At 43.1% G+C, this 21,660-nt stretch overlaps 1 protein-coding gene across 3 annotated transcripts in view; it reads right to left on the bottom strand.

Annotated features, from left to right (window-relative positions):
• IDH3A (isocitrate dehydrogenase (NAD(+)) 3 alpha) overlaps positions 1-10,026 on the bottom strand; it is a 33,130-nt gene extending 23,104 nt beyond the window's left edge. Inside the window, exons 1-4 of one of the 3 annotated variants that reach the window (XM_029574782.1) lie at positions 9,451-9,747; positions 4,615-4,677; positions 4,252-4,335; positions 3,217-3,302 (exon numbers count right to left, since the gene is read on the bottom strand). In XM_029574782.1, coding sequence (XP_029430642.1) covers positions 3,217-3,228 — 12 coding nt within the window. In that variant the 5' untranslated portion in view covers positions 3,229-3,302; positions 4,252-4,335; positions 4,615-4,677; positions 9,451-9,747. Of the gene's footprint in view, positions 1-2,805; positions 2,889-3,216; positions 3,303-4,251; positions 4,336-4,614; positions 4,678-9,450; positions 9,748-9,869 lie in introns of those variants that run through there. The other 2 variants (XM_029574780.1, XM_029574781.1) reach the window with 2 other exon arrangements.
• Positions 10,027-21,660: the final 11,634 nt, after the last annotated feature.

Below are 21,660 nucleotides of genomic sequence, written 5' to 3' on the forward strand. Positions count from 1 at the left end.
AAAAGAGGTGGCAGTATGGCTGTACAAATATTTTCTCCTGCCAGCTAAAAAGTCTAGATATTTCTAAATAATTCTAGATAACAGTATATGTTCTGTCCCCAACAATGGGTACATGTTGGCACCTGTAAATACACTGCAGTTTAACTGTGTCTAGTGCAGTCCTTACTTTGTAACCCATGATAAAAGCCTGTGAGCCTTGCCTTTAAGGGGAACTTTGCCCTTACGAGAAGTTCCCTCCCCCTTTGCCTTCTCTCTCTGGGGAAAGCCTGTATGCCCTCTCAATCTAACTTGAGTCTTCTTAAGTGCCTTATTGGCTCAAGGGACTGCCCTTCATGCTCCCCCCTGTGTCACATGGATCTTAGGCTTGCTCCCATTGGATCTCGCCCTCTAGCCCCAACTTGTGGGGACGTTTCCTGTAATCACTCTCCAAGACTGTTAGTCAGTCTCAGCCATGCTGCTTCAAAGCTAGAAGTGCCTGCAACCTCTGTAATACAATTAGCTTTTTACATTCCTTCTTATTGCTTTAATTCTAAAGATTAAATCAGCTTCAGAACCCTTTTGTCTTCTCACCCTGAATCCCAAGAAACTCCATCTCCCCTCTCCTGCCTATCTCCAGCTACAAAGATCTCTGCCTGAGGCATATGCGTTTGGAATGTGACAATTGTAAGTAATGGAAAATTATCTGTACAATAAATAATTTCAAACTTAAAAGATCTTTGCCTGAAGACTGATTGGGAAGGACAGTTAGCTGACTGGAAGAGGGAAACCCAGGGTTTCTTACTGAGCCAGAACAGTATATGATCAGAAAATGTTATTTATAATCAGGGTTTCTTTTCTTAGGTGTTTTATATAACCATAAAAATGTAGGTGTTTTATTTTCCAGCTAATTAGAGGTTTTGTGAGGGTACAAAAAATTCAGTGTTTTTCATTGTTGGGCACCATTGTTGGGCACCTTTTGGGGTGAATCAAATACACACACACACATCTGTGCAACTGAGAAGTCCCCAGCATGAAAAATGCTCAAAAATAAAAAGCAGAGGATTCAAGGCAGGCCAAGGCAGCGGTTTGAAAGTAATAGGGGCTGTGATGTTTTTCTGATATTTTTTCAATAACATCCTATTTTAGTTTTTTTTTTTTTGCAGAGGTATTATATAATCTGCTTATCTTATAAAAACTAGAAAGTATAAGAGTTATACATTTTAGTTAGAGCTTCTGATGTTAGGTTTTCACCTATAAACACCAACAGAACATATCGGTTGCAAATATTTTTATAGCACCACAACTTCCCAGACGCTACTACCTACATCACTTATCTGCTTTGCTACTTTCCTAGTAAAGGAAATAAAACTCAGAGCACAATAAGGCAACAGCCTCCCTCTATCCCCAATGCACTGTTTCTTATTTCATTTGTCATTATTTAATGCCACAGCTAGCCAAAAGGCCCCATAGAACCCACATTGGTTTTGTATTATTGTAAATAAAAAATAATATGTATAAAATACTGATACTATGTGAAATGTTGGAACATATTTGGTGAATCGGTCAATGCACTAAGCAAGCACAAATACAAACCAACCACCAAGAAACCCAGGGTTCTATTAAAGCCCATGCTCTGCTCTTCAGCACCACAGTCTGGGCAGCTCCTGTGACAGATACCCACATAATTAATCATGCTTTGCACATTTTTGAACTGTGCCTAATTGAGATATTATTCATGTTCTCACTTTGTTTTAATAAAATTAAGTAACTTGCTGGAGAACTAAAAGTTTCAGGCAGTTGGTCATTTACCTCCAGAACTATTTTTGCTATTGCCCAGTAGCAGCTCAGTTCATGAATATTTTAAGGTAGTTAATAAAAAAATGTTGCAAATAATTTAGCTGAACATTAAAACAAATAAAATCTTCAAGAACTACCTTTATCATTCTGACTTATTTTGTTCCCAAGATGTTTATTTTTATAGTTTTTGAAAGCTCCTCTAACTTTATAAATCTGAATCCATTCCACATAACACATGAATAAATGTATAAATGCAGGAGGAAAAGAGAATTTTTAAAACCAGGGGGACACGGTCATAAGAAAATCTAATAAAAAAAATGTTCAGGTGAGACCACAGGTAACCCAAGGCACATAACCCCAAAAGGACTAGGGCTACCACAGTAACCAATGCAGGAGATCAGAACACATTGACTGGCCAATAATACTGGATAGCACTCTAGGATAATATCCTCACTGTACAATAGGTATGGTGGTGCCATTGTATAATAGGATGCTACATCCAACGTTTTATTGAAGACCGTGTAGAATTATCGGCCACATGCACTAGTAGAGCGCCTAGCTCTAAAGCCTGTTTATAACTCACTGACCAGCAAAAACTGACTTTAGTATATATATTTATTTAATTTAGCTGCAATTTTTTGTGCTTCTGCAGTGCCTTTGACACATAACTAGGAACTGTAGGTATGTAAAAATTTCTGGCCCAAAAGAGTCTGTGTCAAGCTTTTCTTTTCACCTTTTATCCATCCATGGTCTAAGAGATGCAAACCAAGTCAGAAGTATGTATGGCAACTCACTGCGACCAAAACAAGCACTCACAAAAGGCATGAGATGTCCTTACACCAGGGAAAGTCTTTAAAACCTGTGCACAGCTTCTAGATAACCGTGATGAACAAACATGATTTATCTATAATGTTAGTGCTATGTTAGAATGAGAATTTGTAAGTGAAATTTTTAATTAGCACTAGCTATCAGTAGTAGTATCTAATACATGTACATAGAGAATTCCCCCAGGTTTTATGAAGTGTATACCTGCTCAATTCTTTTTCTTTTAGCAGAGGATAAGAGAAGGAATAGAACAATCTTCTTGTACAAAAACATCTTAGTCTCAGGTCCTGGTTATACATTAGAATGCAACAACAGAGAAATCACAACTAGCACCAAGACTGAAATTAACACGGCCTACTACCTGACTTATTGCTAACTTGGTCCAACATAATGTTACCTTATTGAAAATGCTGAAGCATTCTATTTAGTCTGCAATCATTCATTTCAAAAGGATCAGTTCTTTACTTCTCCTGGGTTATTTACGATGAAATTCCCAGATGTACTAAGCATTCTTCCCAAAACGGGAACAACTTTTTAGTGCATCTGGCCTTCAGTGGTGAAGCTCACCACCCTACTTTTCATTGTCAATATATACTTTTCTCTTATTTAATATACCTGCCAATCCATCCACCCATGTACACTATGGGATGTATAACGGGTTCAGATTCTGACTGGGATTTTTCTGCTGACTATAATCTGTTCTGTGGAAAACAGAACACAATATTGTGAGACGCAAGTGTGTGCAAGAAGACTTCCTTAAGGATTATACAGACAGCACACATTGTTGAACAGCTGATTACCTTGGTGTTTTTCTATGTTGGTTTTCATACATTCAAACAAGATGTCACTTGTATACAAAAGCTTTCTTTACTGGGTACTGGGGCTTCATAAAGTACTTATTTTTTCCAATGTTAACATCAAGTTCTTCTTGAAGATATATTTTTGGAGCTCAAACACAAGACATGAAACTAGAAAGGCTTGAGTCTAGATGCACCATGAGTGTACATTAGTGCACACTGGTCAACTGAATCCTGCAGTGATGTCTGGTACTAACGGCTGACTCTACACAGAAAGCAAAGTTTTCCTTTTCTGAAGGGGCAATCTATACTGTGCAATATATCTGGAATATTCCTGTGAGTGCATGAAGGAAATCACATATGGACGCTTACTACAGCTTGCAGTACACACAATGAGGCCTGACCAATGAAGATACCAGATGTTAATAGGTGTTCCCTTATTCAACTTTAAGAAGTCTTGCTACCAGAATTACATAGTTCTCACAATAAAAGAATGACTGTACCTGCCTTATTGGACATACCACTACCAAGCTGGACATTATAAAGCATTTCCTAGATAAACTTAGCCATGAATAATGCTCTCTCTACTAAAATAAATTTTGGCTGGCCAACTATTACTTTCAAGAATAGACAAGCAGGAGAGGCTGAAACAGTGCAGGATTTTTGACTATCAGGATATATATCTATCTATATATAAAGGTTATCAGAAAGCAGGAGACCAATTGTTCACACAACCCTTTTAGAATGCAATTGGTCAACTGAAGTCCACTGCTTGAATTTCAACAAGAGACCACATAGGCGTTAATATTTTATAAAATCATACGTTAAATTAACAATGCATTTTCACACTTACATTAGCACAGCAAAAAATCTTCACAACAGCATCAGAGATTTCTGGTCCAATGCCATCGCCAGGAATTAAAGTAACAGTCTTTACCTACGTATTAAACACACACACAAAATGTTAAATTCTTTTTAATCCTGGAGATGAAACTCTTCACAAGTGGGATTTCAGCAAGTTGTACCACCTAGTTCCTTCCTATTTCAACCACCTAACTGGTCTTGTGCTAATCATCCATCTTAAAAAAAATGGCTTGCTCAGCTGCTACTCTGACCTCTTGTTCCACCAGCCATCCTAAAAAAGATATCCCCTCTCCATCATCCACATCTTTAATTCCAACCCCTATGCTCCAGGAAGAAAGACAGATGTACTTACATCATTAGAAAGGGTCCTGGTGATTGGCTTCTGGTGTTTTACACACCCAAGTAACCGAGAGATCTGTAAAAATGAAAAATGACAAATGAAATATACCAAAATAGAATGAAAACCCCAGTACTGCAAGTTATGGGATTTTACCCACTAAACATCAGATCCTTTGACTCATTCTCTTTCAGAGTTTTAAGTCTGTGTCCAGATGTGAAAAATATCTTGAAGCAGCAGATACCAGCCATAAATTTAAGAGCCATGGCCTAATGGTTAGAGCAGCAGCTGAGCACTAGGGAAGCCAGGATTCAAATCCCACTGCTGCTCCTTGTGACATTGGGCAAGTTACTTCACTCTCCAGTGCCTCAGGTACAAACCTAGAGTTTCATTTGGGTTATTTCCTCAGATGGGGAAATATTGCAGGATTTACAAAGCTGCAGGACAGAGTATCGCACCTTAGTAAACCCCATGGTATTTTCCCCCGCAGCAAAATACCATGAGGAAAAATACTGTGGGTAAGCTGAGCCCCTCCAAAACCACACCATGGCGATCCTGACCCTCGGGGTCACCATGAATTCAAGAGGCCAACAGACCCAAAGTAAAAATCCCCAAGTGTGGCGAAGACCCCCTGCTCCCTCCCCCCCCCACTGCCCTTTGAGACGGCCAAAGTCCCAAAACAACTTTAAAACCCTAAAGTTGCAGTGCAGGTCCTGCCCCCAAACCTTCCCTTTTTTCCAAAAATCACCTTTCGCCCCACCCCTGTGGCCTACCCCCACAGCTCTACCCTAGCCCACCCTCTTGATCCCCCCTGGACTTACAAAACTTGCCCTGGCAGTCTATTTTATTTTATTTATTTTATTTGAAAATTTTTATATACAGACAATGAAATCGTCCTCAAGAAGCTAAAACCTACTTCTTACCCAATGGACGCAATACCCTCTAATCTACTTCTCTCCATCCCAAACATCATTTCAAAATCGTTAGCAGACATCATCAACTGTTCCTTAACACAAGGAAGGGTTCCAGACCAACTAAAACTTGCCATTATAAAACCCCTACTGAAAAAACCTAACCTTTCGACGTCTGACCCAGCTAACTTCCACCCAATAGCAAACTTACCTTTGATCTCCGGAGTTATGGAAAGAATTGTAAACAAACAACTGTCTGATTACCTAGAAGAGAACAACATTCTCTCCCCCTTCCAGTTCGGATTCAGAAAATCCCTAAATACTGAAGCATTACTAACCTCACTATCGGACACCATTCTTCTTAATCTGGAAAGAAAACAACCTTACCTTCTTGCACTTCTCGACTTATCGGCCGCTTTCGATACGGTTAATCACTCCATCCTACTGGAACGCTTATCAGATATCGGCATTCAAGGAGAGGCACATAGTTGGTTCAAATCGTTCCTTGAGAATAGATTCTACAAGGTCAGGATCAATAACAAGGAATCTCACCCAATCAAATCGACCCTGGGAGTCCCGCAAGGATCATCCCTCTCCCCCACACTCTTTAACATTTATCTGCTGCCACTTTGCCAATTACTTTCCAACCTCAAACTTTCGTATTATATATTCGCTGACGACGTACAGATTCTTCTACCAATCACAGATTCCCTGCAAAAAACTTGGGCACACTGGAACAGCTGTCTACAATCCATAAACAGTCTGCTTACCAGCCTTAACCTCATCCTCAATCAAAATAAGACGGAGATCCTCATCATTTCGCCAGACAAAAACCACGTTCTCCTCAGCTCTCAAAGCGCCTCTCAATTCGCCAAACATTCATCAACCATTCCCCGTCCGTCAGAGACTTAGGGGTTTGGCTCGATAACAACTTCAACCTAAAATCATTCGTCCACAACACAACTAAAGAATGTTTCTTTAAACTACAAGTACTCAAAAATCTGAAACCTCTCCTGCATTTTAGGGACTTCAGTTTAGTAGTTCAATCAATTAGCCTCACAAAGTTAGACTACTGCAATTCTCTCCTGCTAGGGCTCCCAGCGATAACTATCAAGCCCCTACAGATGGTCCAGAATGCCGCGGCTAGGATACTTACCAACTCAAACAAGAGAGCCCACATCACGCCCATCCTTCATTTCCTTCATTGGCTTCCCATTAAATCTAGGATCACCTTCAAAGCATTAATGATGATACACAAGGACATTCATGGCATCACCCATCTTAAACTAAGCACTCAACTCCGTCCTCATACATCAGACAGACCAATTAGAAACGCATACAAAGGATCATTATACGCCCCACCGGTCAAATCCACACTAAGAAAGCATATTATTTCGACAGCAGGGCCCACCCTCTGGAACTCTCTGCCACCGGAGCTTCGACAAGAACCTTGCCATCAAACATTTAAGAAACACCTCAAAACATGGCTTTTCAGACAAGCCTTCCCGGAATCCCAAGACCATTCTGACACCGGTTAAAGGACATAATAGGACATAATTGGGTTCTAGGATCTCCTCTTCCCCAACTATTTTAGCCTGTTCCTCTTTTCTTCCTGACTTACAGCCCTTAATTCTTGTCCCCCCTTCCCTCTTATCTCTTGTCCCCGCCCCACCTCTTATCTCTACCCATTGCCCTGTCCCTCTCTCCACACCCTGTGCCATCTGTTACTCTAAGGTAACCCGAACTATTCTACTTAAGTGTTAAAGTTAAGGTTACTATTAATGATTTAAATGTTCTAACGTGCCAATGTTCCTTGAAGTCCCCTATTCGAAGTATTCTTATGTATTCATATTTATATATTCTACTAGACGTTATGTTCTAATGTTACGCCCTAGCCGCGATTGTTCTGTTATTTTATTCTTTTGACGCTATGTTTTAATGTAACGCCTTAGACGCGATTGTTCTGTTGTATTGTAAACCGATATGATTTGTAAATCCTACAAGAATGTCGGTATATAAGAATTCAAAATAAATAAATAATTAGTAGGGGAACATCACATCGGTTTACATAAAACTAAAATATAGCAAACAGGCTTTACAGAGAACTAATCTAGTCTAGTGGGGGGTCTGGATTGCTCCCTAGGCTCCAGATCCAGGAGTGACCATTTTCCAAAACAACAGCATCCGGCCTCTACTTTGCCTTTAATCTACCACATGACAGAGGCAGCCGGTGCCATTTTGGAAAATCACGAGAGCGAAGAGACAATAAGATGTGTCACCCAAATACTATAATGTAAAGTTTAAAAAAAATAGGCAAGTGCCAGACACCAGGCAAGATTTCAGGTTAACAAAATATGCACTGGGTGATTTTCAAAACAGCCTGCACAAGCTAAATCCCCTAAGTACTTTTTACTTGCAGACTTTAGCCACAATTTTCAAATCAGATTTATGCATATAAATCCACTTTAAATATTATGGGGTTTGTGCATAACTGGCATTGACATACACACACAAAGTTATGCCTGCTCAGGAACAAGTGCATGCATGTACTGTACACTTACGCACGTTTGATTTTGGAAAGTATGTGAATAAGCTCCAACCCTCCAGAACACCTCTTTGTACTATGCATAAAAATACACACATATGCACTTTTGCCCACAACCCCTCCCACTGGGCAACTTTCAAAAGGCTGCTTACCTGCATATAACTGTGGGAAGTTACCTGCTAAATGAGATCAGTTATATACAGACTTCTCATGCTTGCTTTTTGCAATTGATGTACTAAAGTGTGCACAATTGCATGCACTATTTCCATTTTAGTGTATGTTATTTTGCTATCAAATAAGCCTGGTACGTAAACAGCACAAACTTTTTCATATGGAAAGTTTTGCTAAAACTGTAACTATGCCTCAATGAAGTGAGTTTAATTTGTTGCAAATCACATTTGCTGTTTGTACATAATTTAGCCATGTGTTCATAGCTAATCTGCTTTGCACAATTCTGCACTGGAGTCACTATGAATTTAAATACAATTTTGCATTTGCAAGGCACTAATGAAAAGTTTCATGCTAAAAGGTCAAACAGTACCCATGAAATAGGATAATGAGCAGTATTTGCCTTGTTAACACATGAAGTGGCCTTTACATAGTTCTGTACAGTTTAGTACATTGGTTTCACTGAAGGGCCGGATTTAGGCACCCATAGGCAGGATTGGAGAATGGGGGATGGGAAACCCTGGAGACCAAATAGTAGGTGAAGTCCCTCTACCTCCACTCCCTCCAGAGTCCCAGAGTGCCATAGCAGTACCCCTTCGAAATGGATTGCTACAGCAGGCTTCTCCTTGGCAGAGTTGCATTCCTTTGGCCTGTGTATTTGGCACCCTAGGCAATTGCCTGTGTTGAATATGCCTAAATCCAGACCTGCCTCATCCTTGCAGATATTTAGCTTTACTGTGCATTTTCTTTTTCCTCTGCCTCCCTATCATGATTTTGGTCACACAAATGCATCTGATGCCTAAGGATGTTTAACTAGTATAAGCTTAAAACTTGTCTACCGCATCAAATCATATTACTGCGCACTCACTTTTCATAAACAGTCCTACAACTCGCATTTTCTAAAAAGAATGTCAGCCATATTATCACAGCAGACTATTACTGGAGAAGCTGAGGCGGAGCATGACTTGTTTACTGAAAGTCTCAAGGAGAGTCATTTTATTAACTCCCATATTATTCTTAAGGCTGGACTAGTTAAAGCAAACACATTGTCCCGATTTCTGTTTTTCGTCTTTGGGAGCAGTCAAAATAATGCACAGTGCTGGTCATTTTATCAAAGTCTCACCTTTCACCATCTCTCCCCGCCCCCCAACCCCGATTTTAATGAGTTTCTGTGCATTTCTTTTTGTTAGGCACTCCCTCCCCGAACAATTTTCTGAAAGCACTCACGGCAGAACTTTGCAAATTCCGAAGCAGCAGAGGCACAGGATGCTAAGATCCCCCCCCCTAGCGACAATAACGACGAGGCAGACCCTCGCAGCTTTGTCCGGCGGAAGCTGCCAGGCACTGGGAGGAAGAAGGCTCGAAGTCAGGATGCCGGAGCAGTGGCAAAGAGCTGCGGCCTCCATCTCCCCGGGCTGGGCCTCCTGTGCGATTAAGCCCACGGAGCGAGCCCGGGGGCCGCACCCCGGCTCCACCGGCCGCGAGAAGAGCAGACTGGCGGGCGCCCGCGGCTGTGGGATCAGCGCGGATATCTTCCCCCCCCCCACGGGTGAAGGGCAAAGGAAAGGCCCGAAAGGGCACCCGGAGCCTTCCGGGTAGCTGCGCCGACGCCTTAGCAACCAACCCGCTCCCCCGGCCGCTCTTACCGTGGTCCTCCACGCGTAAGCACCCGCCATGCCGTGCAGCCGCTCGGTCCCCTCGACGGGCTGCGGCCGGTAACTGACCCACGCGTGCAGGCTGCACAGCGCCCCGTCCCACTCCGACGCAGGCTCCGCCCCTGCACGCCAAGGCTCCGCCTCCTCACGTATAAACCCCTTTTCTGGCAGAGTCTCTCCCCCCCCTTTGTGCTTGGGCTCGCCTGGACTTGGCTCGCGGTCTGAGGTTTCCCGCGTGCTTCAGCTTGTGTTAAGAGCCGGACGTTCTTGCTTCTGCAGTAAAGGAGCGGGGCTTAGCACGTCCACCCTTTTGTGAAATGTATTAGAGTACAATCAATGAGTGCGGACGTTAAATGTGGGGAAAACAAGTTTGTGCATCAAACTGTTATTTTAGTGTACCCTACAAGTTGCAATGTTAATATGGACTGAAGGCCTCCGAATGCTGTGAGGTCCGCTTCATACATCCATTGTAACTGATCATAAATCATGGGAAAAGACAGTGATGTACTAAGGAGGTAGAGGGTGGGGGAGAGTAAGACAGAGCTGATATGTGCCTCTTGATAAGAAACTGGCTGTAGGTCACTGGGAAAGGAATAATGGAATACTGTAAAGTTCTTTAGCCAAGACTCATAGATTCCCATTATGTGGTGACCTCATTGTATAACACCTAGACCAAATCTCAGCAAGCTGACCAATACTATTTTAAGTATGACAGGAAGAAAAAAAATAAATTCATACTTGCTGCACATCATCCAGGATATAAATGCACCCATTCTTAGCCTCAACACTCTGGCTAATTACGATGGTAGCAACAGTGTAAAAAAGTTCACTGTCCTGCCAGAGTTACAGGCCATGGTAACTCTGTTCATTGACCTACTGCAACAGGAAATAGAGCACAGCATCTAAGGATAAACTTAAGAGGATTGAATACAGTCAGTTGGACCTTGAAGATTAAAAGGATACAATATACTTCTATATTTGAGCATTAAAACTTGTCTCAATATCTTGTTTCCAGCAGTGGCCAATCCAGATCACAAGTACCCTACAGGATCTCAAAAAGGTACCGTGATGCTTACACAGGGATAAGCAGTGACTTTTTCCAAGTCTAACTGATAAATAACAGTTTATGGACTTTTCTCCCAGGAACTTGTCCAAGCTTTTTTTAAACCTAGCTAACTAACTACCTTTACCACATCCTCCAGCAATTAATTGCAGAACTTACCGTATTTTTCGCTCCATAAGACGCACCTGACCATAAGACGCACCTAGGATTCAGAGGGGGAAAATTAAAAAAAAATAAATTGTGCTAAACCGGCTCTGCGTCTGGGCGTCTTATGGAGCAAATTAGGGGAGTGCATAGCTTTTTTTTTTTCTCCCCATTTTGTTTTCGGGTCTGGGGAGGGCCATTTCGGTCCACTCCCAGATCAGAAAACTTTTTTCTCTGGGAACCCCTCCCCCCCAAAAAAAAACCCCCATCCCAACCCTTTAAATTAACAACCCCCACCCTCCTGACCCCCCCAAGACCTGCCGACTTAATTTACCGCAAAACCCCCCCCCCGACCCCCCCAAGACCTGCCGACTTAATTTACCGCAACCCCCCACCCTCCTGACCCCCCCAAGACCTGCCGACTTAATTACCGCAAACCCCCCCTCCTGACCCCCCCAAGACCTGCCGACTTAATTTACCGCAACCCCCACCCTCCTGACCCCCCCAAGACCTGCCGACTTAATTTACCGCAAACCCCCCTGACCCCCCCCAAGACCTGCCGACTTAATTTACCGCAAACCCCCCCTGACCCCCCCAAGACCTGCCGACTTAATTTACCGCAACCCCCCACCCTCCTGACCCCCCCCCCAAGACCTGCCAAACGTCCCTGGTGGTCCAGCGGGGGTCCAGGAGCTGTCCAGGAACGATCTCCTGGGCGAGGGCCGTCGGCTGCCAGTAATCAAAATGGCGCCGACGGCCCTTTGCCCTCACTATGTCACTGGGACCGACCGCTGCTATTGGTCGGTCTCAGTGACATAGTGAGGGCAAAGGGCCGTCGGCGCCATTTTGATTACTGGCAGCCGACGGCCGAAGCCGAGGAGATCGTTCCCGGACCGCTCCTGGACCCCCGCTGGACCACCAGGGACGTTTGGCAGGTCTTGGGGGGGTCAGGAGGGTGGGGGGTTGCGGTAAATTAAGTCGGCAGGTCTTGGGGGGGTCAGGAGGGTGGGGGGTTGCGGTAAACTAAGTCGGCAGGTCTTGGGGGAGTCAGGAGGGGGGGGGGGGTGTTAGATTTTTGTTTGTTTTTTTTATATTCGCTCCATAAGACGCACATACATTTCCCCCCCACTTTTGGGGGGAAAAAAGTGCGTCTTATGGAGCGAAAAATACGGTAACTGTGCATTGAGTGAAAAAAATATTTTTTCTGATTTGTTTTTAATGTGCTACTTAGTAACTTTATGGAGCGTCCCTTAGTCCTTTTTATTTTTTGAAAGACTAAACAAGCAATTTGTATTTACCTGTTCTACTCCACTCATGATTTTATAGACCTCTATCATATTTTCCCTCGGCCATTGAGCTCTAAAAAGTAACTGATGCAACAAAGTACATAAATGATACCATATTAAAACAAGTGAACAATGTTGTGGAAAGAGAAAGAGAGGGAAAGAGGAAATCCAGAGGAGGGGCACAAAAGAGAAATGCCGAAATAGCCAGAACAATTGGAAGGAGGTGAACAGATGAGATTCTGATTAATGATAAGAGAGCAACATAGAATTTACAAAACAAGAGAAAAAACTCTTAAAATTGTAACATCAAACAAGGAAAAACAAGTGGCAAATGTACCAACATAGCGGGAAATTCAAAGGTTTACTTCAGCAACCACATGTGGATCAAAACTTGACCTGGGAATGGCTGAAGAGAGGTGATATAAACCCAAAGATGAGAGATTGATAATTGAAGCACTGAATGGTGGACTACAAACAAGATGCTTGAGGGGAAAAAAACAACAGAAAAACAGACAAATGCAGATTCTTCTGTTTCATAAAAACTGAAAACAGTTACATATCTCATCGCTAGGTGCAACATGGCTGATGTCAGAAGACCTGTATACAAGGTCTGATGTCAGAAGACCTGCAAAAATTGGCTGGCCTCCAGCTGGCAGTCTGCTCTGCTTTTGAGCCACTGGGCGACACTGGTAAGTTTTAAGGTTGAGGAAGCCAGGAGGGTTCACATAGAGTCTGAGGCTAAGACCTGCAAATCCCACCTCTGAGGAACTGGGTTTGTCCTCAGGACTTACAAAAAGTCACAACCCTGGCAGAATTGCAGAGGACGAAGAAGTTGTGATCACCTGAAACATTCCTATTTCAACTGACAAAAGCTTAATGCTAGAAAAGCAGACACAATGATAAAGCAGGACTACCCAAGAAAGGTATTGCTAATAGAAGTATCAGTACCAAACAACTATTTTTTTGGTATTGCGCATGGAGAGAAAGAAGATCATCAAGTACCAACAGATGCGATTAAAGAACAGGAAAACAAGGCAGAAAGATATAGAAATTGTCCAAATTTTCTTGCGTGCGATTGGCCTGATTAGGAAGAACCTCCAGGGACGCCTCGATACGTTGCCTGCACATATTACACTCCTATGAGCTCCAGAAGGAAGATCTGCTCTCCTGGGCACAGTGCAGATATTAAGAGCATCAGCAATACTTTTTGAGAGACTGAGATCATAAGCACCATACCCTGGATTAAGAATGGGGTTCATTCCTATCATGGTATGCATTTTTTAAAACACTATCCCAAAAAAGGAAATATTGAATTTTAGGCAGCTTAAGTGACATTTAGCTCTGCTTTACTGAGATTTTGGTCCTATACTTAATTTTTTGCACAGTCTTGAATTTTGCAGGCTAAAATGAATAATTCTAATTCCTTAAGCTCCATCAGATGATCATGACTTTCCAAAAAATGACTTAGCTAGGTGAGATTTGAATGCATTGCCTGCAGAAGAGGTGAAGCAGCTGTTTTTATATGGATGTTCTTTTTGGTCACAAGGTTGTTACTTAAAGTTCAGTTTTATATTCTATTTGCTCATATTCTCTGATCCTAGTATTCCTTCTGTAAGCACTGATGTTAAACCTTTTTTTCCAATGAGATTAATTCAAAAAAGTTACAAGGTGTGGGTACTATTTGTGGCATAAAGTTGAAAAGGCAATCAGAGCTTGGACTCTGGCATCACTTGGCCTTTATCTCACTGGTAAAGGCCTATTTCATCAAAACTGAGTTTCATCTGTATATTACTCTTCATCCTAACAGTTCACAAAATGCTGAACACAGCAAAACAGGTTAATTCCTGTCAAGATATGTGCAAAACAAACCCATTTGGAAAAACTGCCCCAAAATATACCAGATATAACAAAAAAAAGATCTTTCAAGATAAATCTGTTTTCAAGCAGTGGTTCGGCCTATGTCATGCTAAAATGCCTTTGTATGGGTTTATTTAATTCATTTATTTATTTGGATACATATATCATGTCCTCAGGATGGGTTACAATGGAAACATAAACATTACAGCGAATACAAAAGACTTGCTTTTCAAATGCATTTTCATGCTTAAAATGCACTTTACCTGCATAAGTGGGAATATTGCTACAATATATGCCATTGAATTGTTAATGGGTAAATGGGCTTTTGAAAATTGCTTTGACAGTATGTTACATGTGTAACTCTTTTGAATATTTTCGTGTAAGTGAACAGAACGTACAATAAAATCATTTAAAATATATCAACAATGAAATACATAATAAAATTATTATTTTTTCAACAAAGAGAGTATTACACAACAAAGAGAGTATTACACAAATCTTACCCTAACCTGGGTTAAATAAAGAGATTTTCAAAGCCCTTCTAAAAGATAAGAGCGCAGCCTTTGATACAGTAAACCACAAAATACAACTAAAAAGACTTGAAGAAATTGGATTATGTGACAAAACAATAAACTGGTTCAGATCCTATCTAAACAATAGGTTCTTTCAAGTCCAGATAAAAAACACATTATCAGAAAAATTTAAACTTGAAACAGGAGTACCTCAGGGTTAAGCACTGTCTGCTACCCTCTTTAACATATATATGCTACCCTTATGTCATCTGCTGGCAGGCCTAGGGATAATACATTACATTTACGCAGATGACATTCAATTAATTCTACTAATAGATGACACAATTGAAAAAACATTAAGTCTAGCTAACATGTACCTAGACATAATTAAACAACTACTAAACCAAATGGAACTGGTTATCAACATTGACAAAACTGAATTCCTTCACCTTGAGAGAAAACATACTGAAATCATTCAAACACCGATAACCCTAAGAAATAACCAGAAAATTGAGCTATCCGAAAAAGTAAGGAATCTGGGAGTAATAATGGACCCAGAAATCAACCTGAAGCAACACATATCTATAAAAGTGAGAGAAGGCTACGCAAAACTTATGGTCCTCAGAAGATTGAAACCATTACTCACACCCGCCCACTTCAGAACAGTATTGCAAACACTTATCTTTTCCAGCACTGACTACTGCAATGCACTCTTACTAGGACTCCCAAGCACATCGATAAGACCACTTCAGATACTTCAAAATACTGCAGCCAGAATACTGACGGGAAAAAAGAGGAGGGACCATATAACTGAAACTCTAGCAGACTTTCATTGGTTGCCCATCAAATACAGGATAAAATACAAGGCCTTATGTACCATACACAAACTAATATATGATAAAGAAGCAGACTGGCTAAACACAGCCTTACGAGTACACGTTCCACAAAGAAACCTCCGCTCAGCAAACAAAGCACTACTAACAATCCCTTCAGTAAAGTCAGCAAAATTAACCCAAGTGAGAGAAAGGGCTTTATCATTGGCTGGGCCCATACTATGGAACACGATGCCCCCTGAACTCACATTACAGAGTAATCTCAAAACTTTTAAGAAAAATTTAAAAACATGGCTCTTTAAAAAAGCCTTCACTAAAGAGTCTGGAGGGTAGAGAATGAAAGTACAGGGTAATGCATTTTGTACGGCAAAACGATTCGAGTGCAGGAGGTCGTTCCCGGACCCCCGCTGGACTTTTGGCAAGTCTTGTGGGGGTCAGGAGGCCCCCCCAAGCTGGCCAAAAGTCCCTGGGGGTCCAGCGGAGGACCGGGAGCGATCTCCTATGCTCCTGACGTCGTTTTGCCGTACAAAATGGCAGCCGGCCATAAGCTGTATGGCCGGCGCCATTTTGTACGGCAAAACGATTAGAGTGCAGGAGGTCGCTCCCGGACCCCCGCTGGACTTTTGGCAAGTCTTGTGGGGGTCAGGAGGCCCCCCCAAGCTGGCCAAAAGTCCCTGGGGGTCCAGCGGGGGTCCGGGAGCGATCTCCTACGCTCCTGACGTCGGGGGACAAAAAACAAAATGGCGCCGGCGCTACCTTTGCCCTGTCATGACAGGGCAAAAGTAGCGCCGGCACCATTTCTACAACGCACCGGAGGCCCGAGAGTAAAAGATCACACCGGGACCCCCCCCTCTGGACCCCAGGTAATTTAAGGCATTTTGGGGGTGTTCGGGAGGGTGGGGGATTTATTTTAAAGGGTCGGGGTGGGTTTTAGGGATGTTTTAGTGTGCCGGTTTTCCCGCCCTCCCCCGATTTACGATTTACACAATATTTAAAAAAACAAAACCGCGACGATCCGATTCCCTCCCCCCCCAGCCGAAATCGATCGTTAAGACGATCGATCACACGATTCACATCTCTAGTGACCAACGTGATATAACTGCATAAATGTAGAAACATAGACATGATGTCAGAAAAGGATTAAATGGTCCATCCAGTCTTCCCAGCAAGCTTATGGTATTATCTGTTGCGCTGTGCAGGTTATCCCCATGCGTATCTGTTTCCCAGCATGTAAATGTCAGGGCCTTTGTTGGTTGCCGTCTAAATCTAATTCACCTTTACCCCTTGCCGTTGAAGTAGAGAGCAATGGTGGAGTTGTATCAAAAGTAACCGACTTATTGTTTAAGGATAGTAACAGCCACATCAGCAATTTATACCCATCCTTATTTGTTCCCCAGACAATAAAATTCTGGACCCTTGTTGGTTGCTATCTGAATCCAGTTACCCTTTCCCCCCTGCCGTTGAAGCAGAGAACAATGTTGGAATTGCCTCAACAGTATCAAGGCTGGATGGATGGACCGTTTGGTCTTCTTCTGCCGTCATTTCTATGTTTCTGTGTTTCTATAAGGCCTATTAATTAAGGGCCAGATTTTAAAACTTAGGCGCGGGCGTAGATTTGTGCGCGCAACCCGGTGCGCACAAATCTACGTCCGATTTTATAACATGCGCACGCAGCTGCGCACATGTTATAAAATCTGGGGTCGGCGCGCACAAGGGGGTGCACACGTGCACCTTGCGTGCGCCAAGCCCTAGGGGAGCCCCGATGGCTTTCCCCGTTCCCTCCACCCCCCCATCTTCCCCTCCCTTCCTAACCTGCCCCCCAGCCCTATCTAAAACCCGCCTAACCTTTGTTGAAAAAGATGCGCCTGCCGGCCGAGTGCCGGCATGCAATCCCCCAGCACGGCTGCCGTTCCGGAGGCCTCGGTCCCGCCCCCGGACCGGCGCCTCGCCCACGCCCCACCCCCTTCCTGCCCCTTTTTCAAAGCCCCAGGACATACACGTGTCCCGGGGCTTGCGCCCATCACCGAGCCTATGCAAAATAGGCTTGGCGCGCACAGGCCTTTTAAAATCTGCCCCTAAGGGTAGTAACCACTGCACCAGCAAGTTACCGCCATGCACTCTTTTCTTCATTTCCATCCGCTAGCCTTTAGGGATCCACAGGGTTTATCCCATGCCCCTTTGAATTCCCTCACTGTTTTTGTCTTCACCACTTCCTCCGGAGGGGCATTCCAGGTATCCACCACCTCTCTATGAAGAAATATTTCTTGACGTTGGTTCTCAGTCTTCCTCCCTGGAGTTTCATTTTATGACCCCTAGATCTACTGATTTCTTTCCAATGGAAAAGGGTTTTTGATTGTGCATCATTAAAACCTTTCAGGTATCTGAAAGTCTGATTTTCACAAGATCAACCTGAGTAAAAAAATAACTATGAATCATTTTCAACTGGTATAGACGATAGAAGCAAATATTCTTTTATTTTCTGTTTTTAGATCAACATTTATTTTAAGATAACCTATTTGCTTTTACTCTTCATCTTTTATTATCATGTATGTTTTTGTTGCTGTATTATTTTGTGATAATATGTAAGTTACGCAGTAACCCACCCTGAACTTGGGAGGGGTGGGATATAAATACTTTTAAATATACAAAATAAATAAATAAATACATTTCCAGGTATATGCAAAGCCGTTCTTAGGGAAAGGAGGGGAGAAATGGGGTGACTGCCCACACTTGGAAGGCCTTTGTTCAGCCATGGTAGCTCTGGTCCCCAACATCACCTCCTTTATTGGAGCATTTGTTGATCTAGAGTTTTGGCAACCCACATGGTGGATTTAGGTACAGTTCTTCCAACTCCATTGGGTACCCCCCATAGTTTTGGGTGTATGGATGCACATGAGCATGTGGAGTGAGTGGGTGGCTGTTTACAGTTGGGATTCAATGCCAAGAAGTGCAGAGTCATGCATCTGAGTTGCAGTAATCCAAAAGAGCTGTATGTAATGGGGGGTGAAAAACTAATGTGCACGGAGTGGGAAAGGGACCTTGGGGCGATAGTGCCTGGAGATCTGAAGCAATATTACAAGGTGATAGCTAAAGCCAGAAGAATGGCTGGCTGCATAGAAAGAGGAATAACCAGCAGGAAAAGGAGGTGATAATGGCCTTGTATAAGTTTTTGGTGAGGCCTCATCTGAAGTATTGTGTTCAGTTCTGGAGCTCTTATCTGAAATAGAATAGAGACAGGATGGAGGTGGTCCAGAGAAGGGCAACCAAAATGGTGTGGAGTCTGTATCAGAAGACTTAAGAGGAGAGGCTGAAGGATCTGAGTATGTATACCCTGGAAGAGAGGAGGTGCAGGGAAGATAGGATACAGACCTTCAGATACCTGAAAGGTTTTAATGATGCATGAACTACAAACCTTTTCCATTGGAAAAGAAACTTTAGGACTAGGGCTCACAAACTGAAACTCCATGGGGCTTGACTCAGATCCAATGTCAGGAAATATTTCTTCACGGAGAGGGTGGTGAATGCCTGGAATGCCCTTCCGGAGGAGGAGATGAGGATGAAAACAGTAAACGGGCATGGGATAAATATCTTGGATCCCTAAAGGTTAGAGGTTGGAAAGGAAGGAAAGGGTGCATGTGGGTAATCTGCATGGAGAGGCAGTTATTACCCTTAATCAGAAGGCATGAGCTTACTACCATTAATTGAATAGCCTTGATTCTTTTGGTGCAACTGTAACATCGCTCTCTGCTTCAGCGGCAGGGAAGAAAATGGGAAATTGGATTCAGACAACAGCCAATCATGGGCCCCGACTTTTACAGTCCTGGGTATTGATATGCAGACAACAAGGAAAAAGCACAGGACTGCCTCTATAACCAAGTCCAAAAGCAAAGCATGCTCAAGCAGCAGGTCTGATTGTAAATATTACTACCCTTAAGATAAGGCTTGGAGGTAACCAGCACGGAGCAGCAGTTACTATCCTAAACTGAGACATGGGGTAACCTGCATGGAGTGGCGTTTACTACCTTAGGAAACTTGCTGGGCAGACTGGATGAACCATTTGGTCTTTTTCTGCCATCCTTACTATGTTTTATGTGAAGCAAATAGGAATGTGGGGGACAATAGGAGAGAGACTGATAGCGATCCCTTAATTTTTCTATATTTCTCTGCTTGTGCTCTACAGTGTTTCTTTCTTTAAGCTGCTTCATGCATTAATATTTTCCTACTTTTATCTCCATGTCTTTTTATCTATTTATTTAAAACATTGTTTTTGTCTGGCAGTTTCCCTTTGGGCTTTCAGCAGAAGTGGAACCAGCCTGCATTGGGCACTACCCAGGATCTTCCCCTCTCCCTCATGTTTATAATCCTTTCCCAACTCAGCACAGCCACTGCAGCTACAGTCCTCAGCCAGGGACCATATATGTCTTTTGAATCTAGCTAACATGGACCATAAGTCTGGCCACTAGATATCACCATTGAACAATATGTGGGACTCTCCATAGCATCCCTAGCCCAGGACCTGGGAGCAGAAGCTTAGCCTGGGAATTACTGCCACTGAGATGGCCCCAGTCACTTTATTTTATAGGCTGTTCTGGAGCGTTTTCCAGTTTGTTTCCAGGAGTCACTTTATTTTATAGGCTGTTCTGGAGCTTTTTCCAGTTTGTTTCCAGAAGTCACTTTATTTTATAGGCTGTTCTGGAGCTTTTTCCAGTTTGTTTCCAGAAGTCACTTTATTTTATAGGCTGTTCTGGAGCAATTTCCAGTTTGTATCCAAGCTTCATTTGCCTGGTCACAATCTGTTATTGCAATGCAAGTATTTTACCCTCCCCCAGGGCTGGAGGGCCTCCAGTACTGAAGCAGCATTCCCAGCCAAGGTCAGTCTGAGACAGAGGCAGGAGCGAAAGGTTGAACTGGAAAGAAAATTCAGCTCTGCCAGATATAATCTAGAGTATTCTAAGCGTCAGACCATTAGCTTGTGTTTATCTACCATCATATTTGTTTTTTGTACCTTATGATTGCCGTTATCTGAAATGAAGATAATTTGGCAGACGCGGCTCAGACTAAATATTGATTAGGTTAGTTTGGATGACTGATAAGAGTAACCTTTAACCAAGCTGGGTGGTATTATTACCTTTTTTTTTTTTTAGCACGGTTGTCAGCATCAGTACTAGATTTTTCTTGAGGTAATCCATCCAGCAGTAAGAACAAGCAAAATAAAATTCTTCTTTCCACCTCTGGCTCTATTATATTCCCAAGCGCCAGGTAGTAGAGCACGCTGACATTGGTTAAGTCATAGTTTAAAGGGACAGCATTCATAATAATTTGCCAGTTGTCACCAGGACTATCTCAGTCAGAAGCAGTCTTGGGTTTAAGAATAGGCAACTGCTTTCGGAGCCAGATTTTGATAGGCACTGGAGTGTTGCTGCTGCTCTTATGCCTCTACCGGGCCTGCCTCTCAGCTGCTCGTTATCATACCTAAAGTGGCAGCATCCTGACTGGCAGTAACAGGAAGTCCATGAAGGAAGTGGAAGGGTGGTGCCACAGAGTTTTGAGCATGAGACCGGTGGCTGGAAGATGCCGCCGGATGGGGACCCCATTGCTTTAGGTAACAAGTGCCTGGGAGGTGAGGGAGAGGAGCTGGATGGGGCAATCTGGGGTCCTTGCTCCCCACCCCTTCCCTCTCCCCCTTACTTCTCATGACTTTGAGGTGGTGGAATGGGAGTGGGACCCTCCCACTCTGCATCTTGGGAGGGGGAAAAGAGGGGAAGGGTGCCCGCCACCCCCTGTTGATTATGGGCGCTCAAAATGTAAAGCCGGCTCTGGCCAGATGGAATAAAATGAAGCCAGCTGGCAACACGGACTGCTGCACTCCACCCCCACCCCCATCCCCTTCACTACTCACACTAATACCCTCACTTATGGAGAGTAAGATCTCCCAATTATGGCTCAATTGCTTTTATTTTTCTTGAATACAGGAAAACAGTAATAAAAGGGGAGACAAAGGGCAGTGGGGAGGAAAGACAGGAGAAAGAGTAAAGTGGTGGGAGATTAGAGGAGACCCAAGCTAGGAGGTAGGTGGGGTTAAATATA

The sequence above is a fragment of the Rhinatrema bivittatum genome, chromosome 13, assembly GCF_901001135.1.
Source record: "Rhinatrema bivittatum chromosome 13, aRhiBiv1.1, whole genome shotgun sequence".
Classification (NCBI taxonomy): Eukaryota; Metazoa; Chordata; class Amphibia; order Gymnophiona; family Rhinatrematidae; genus Rhinatrema; species Rhinatrema bivittatum.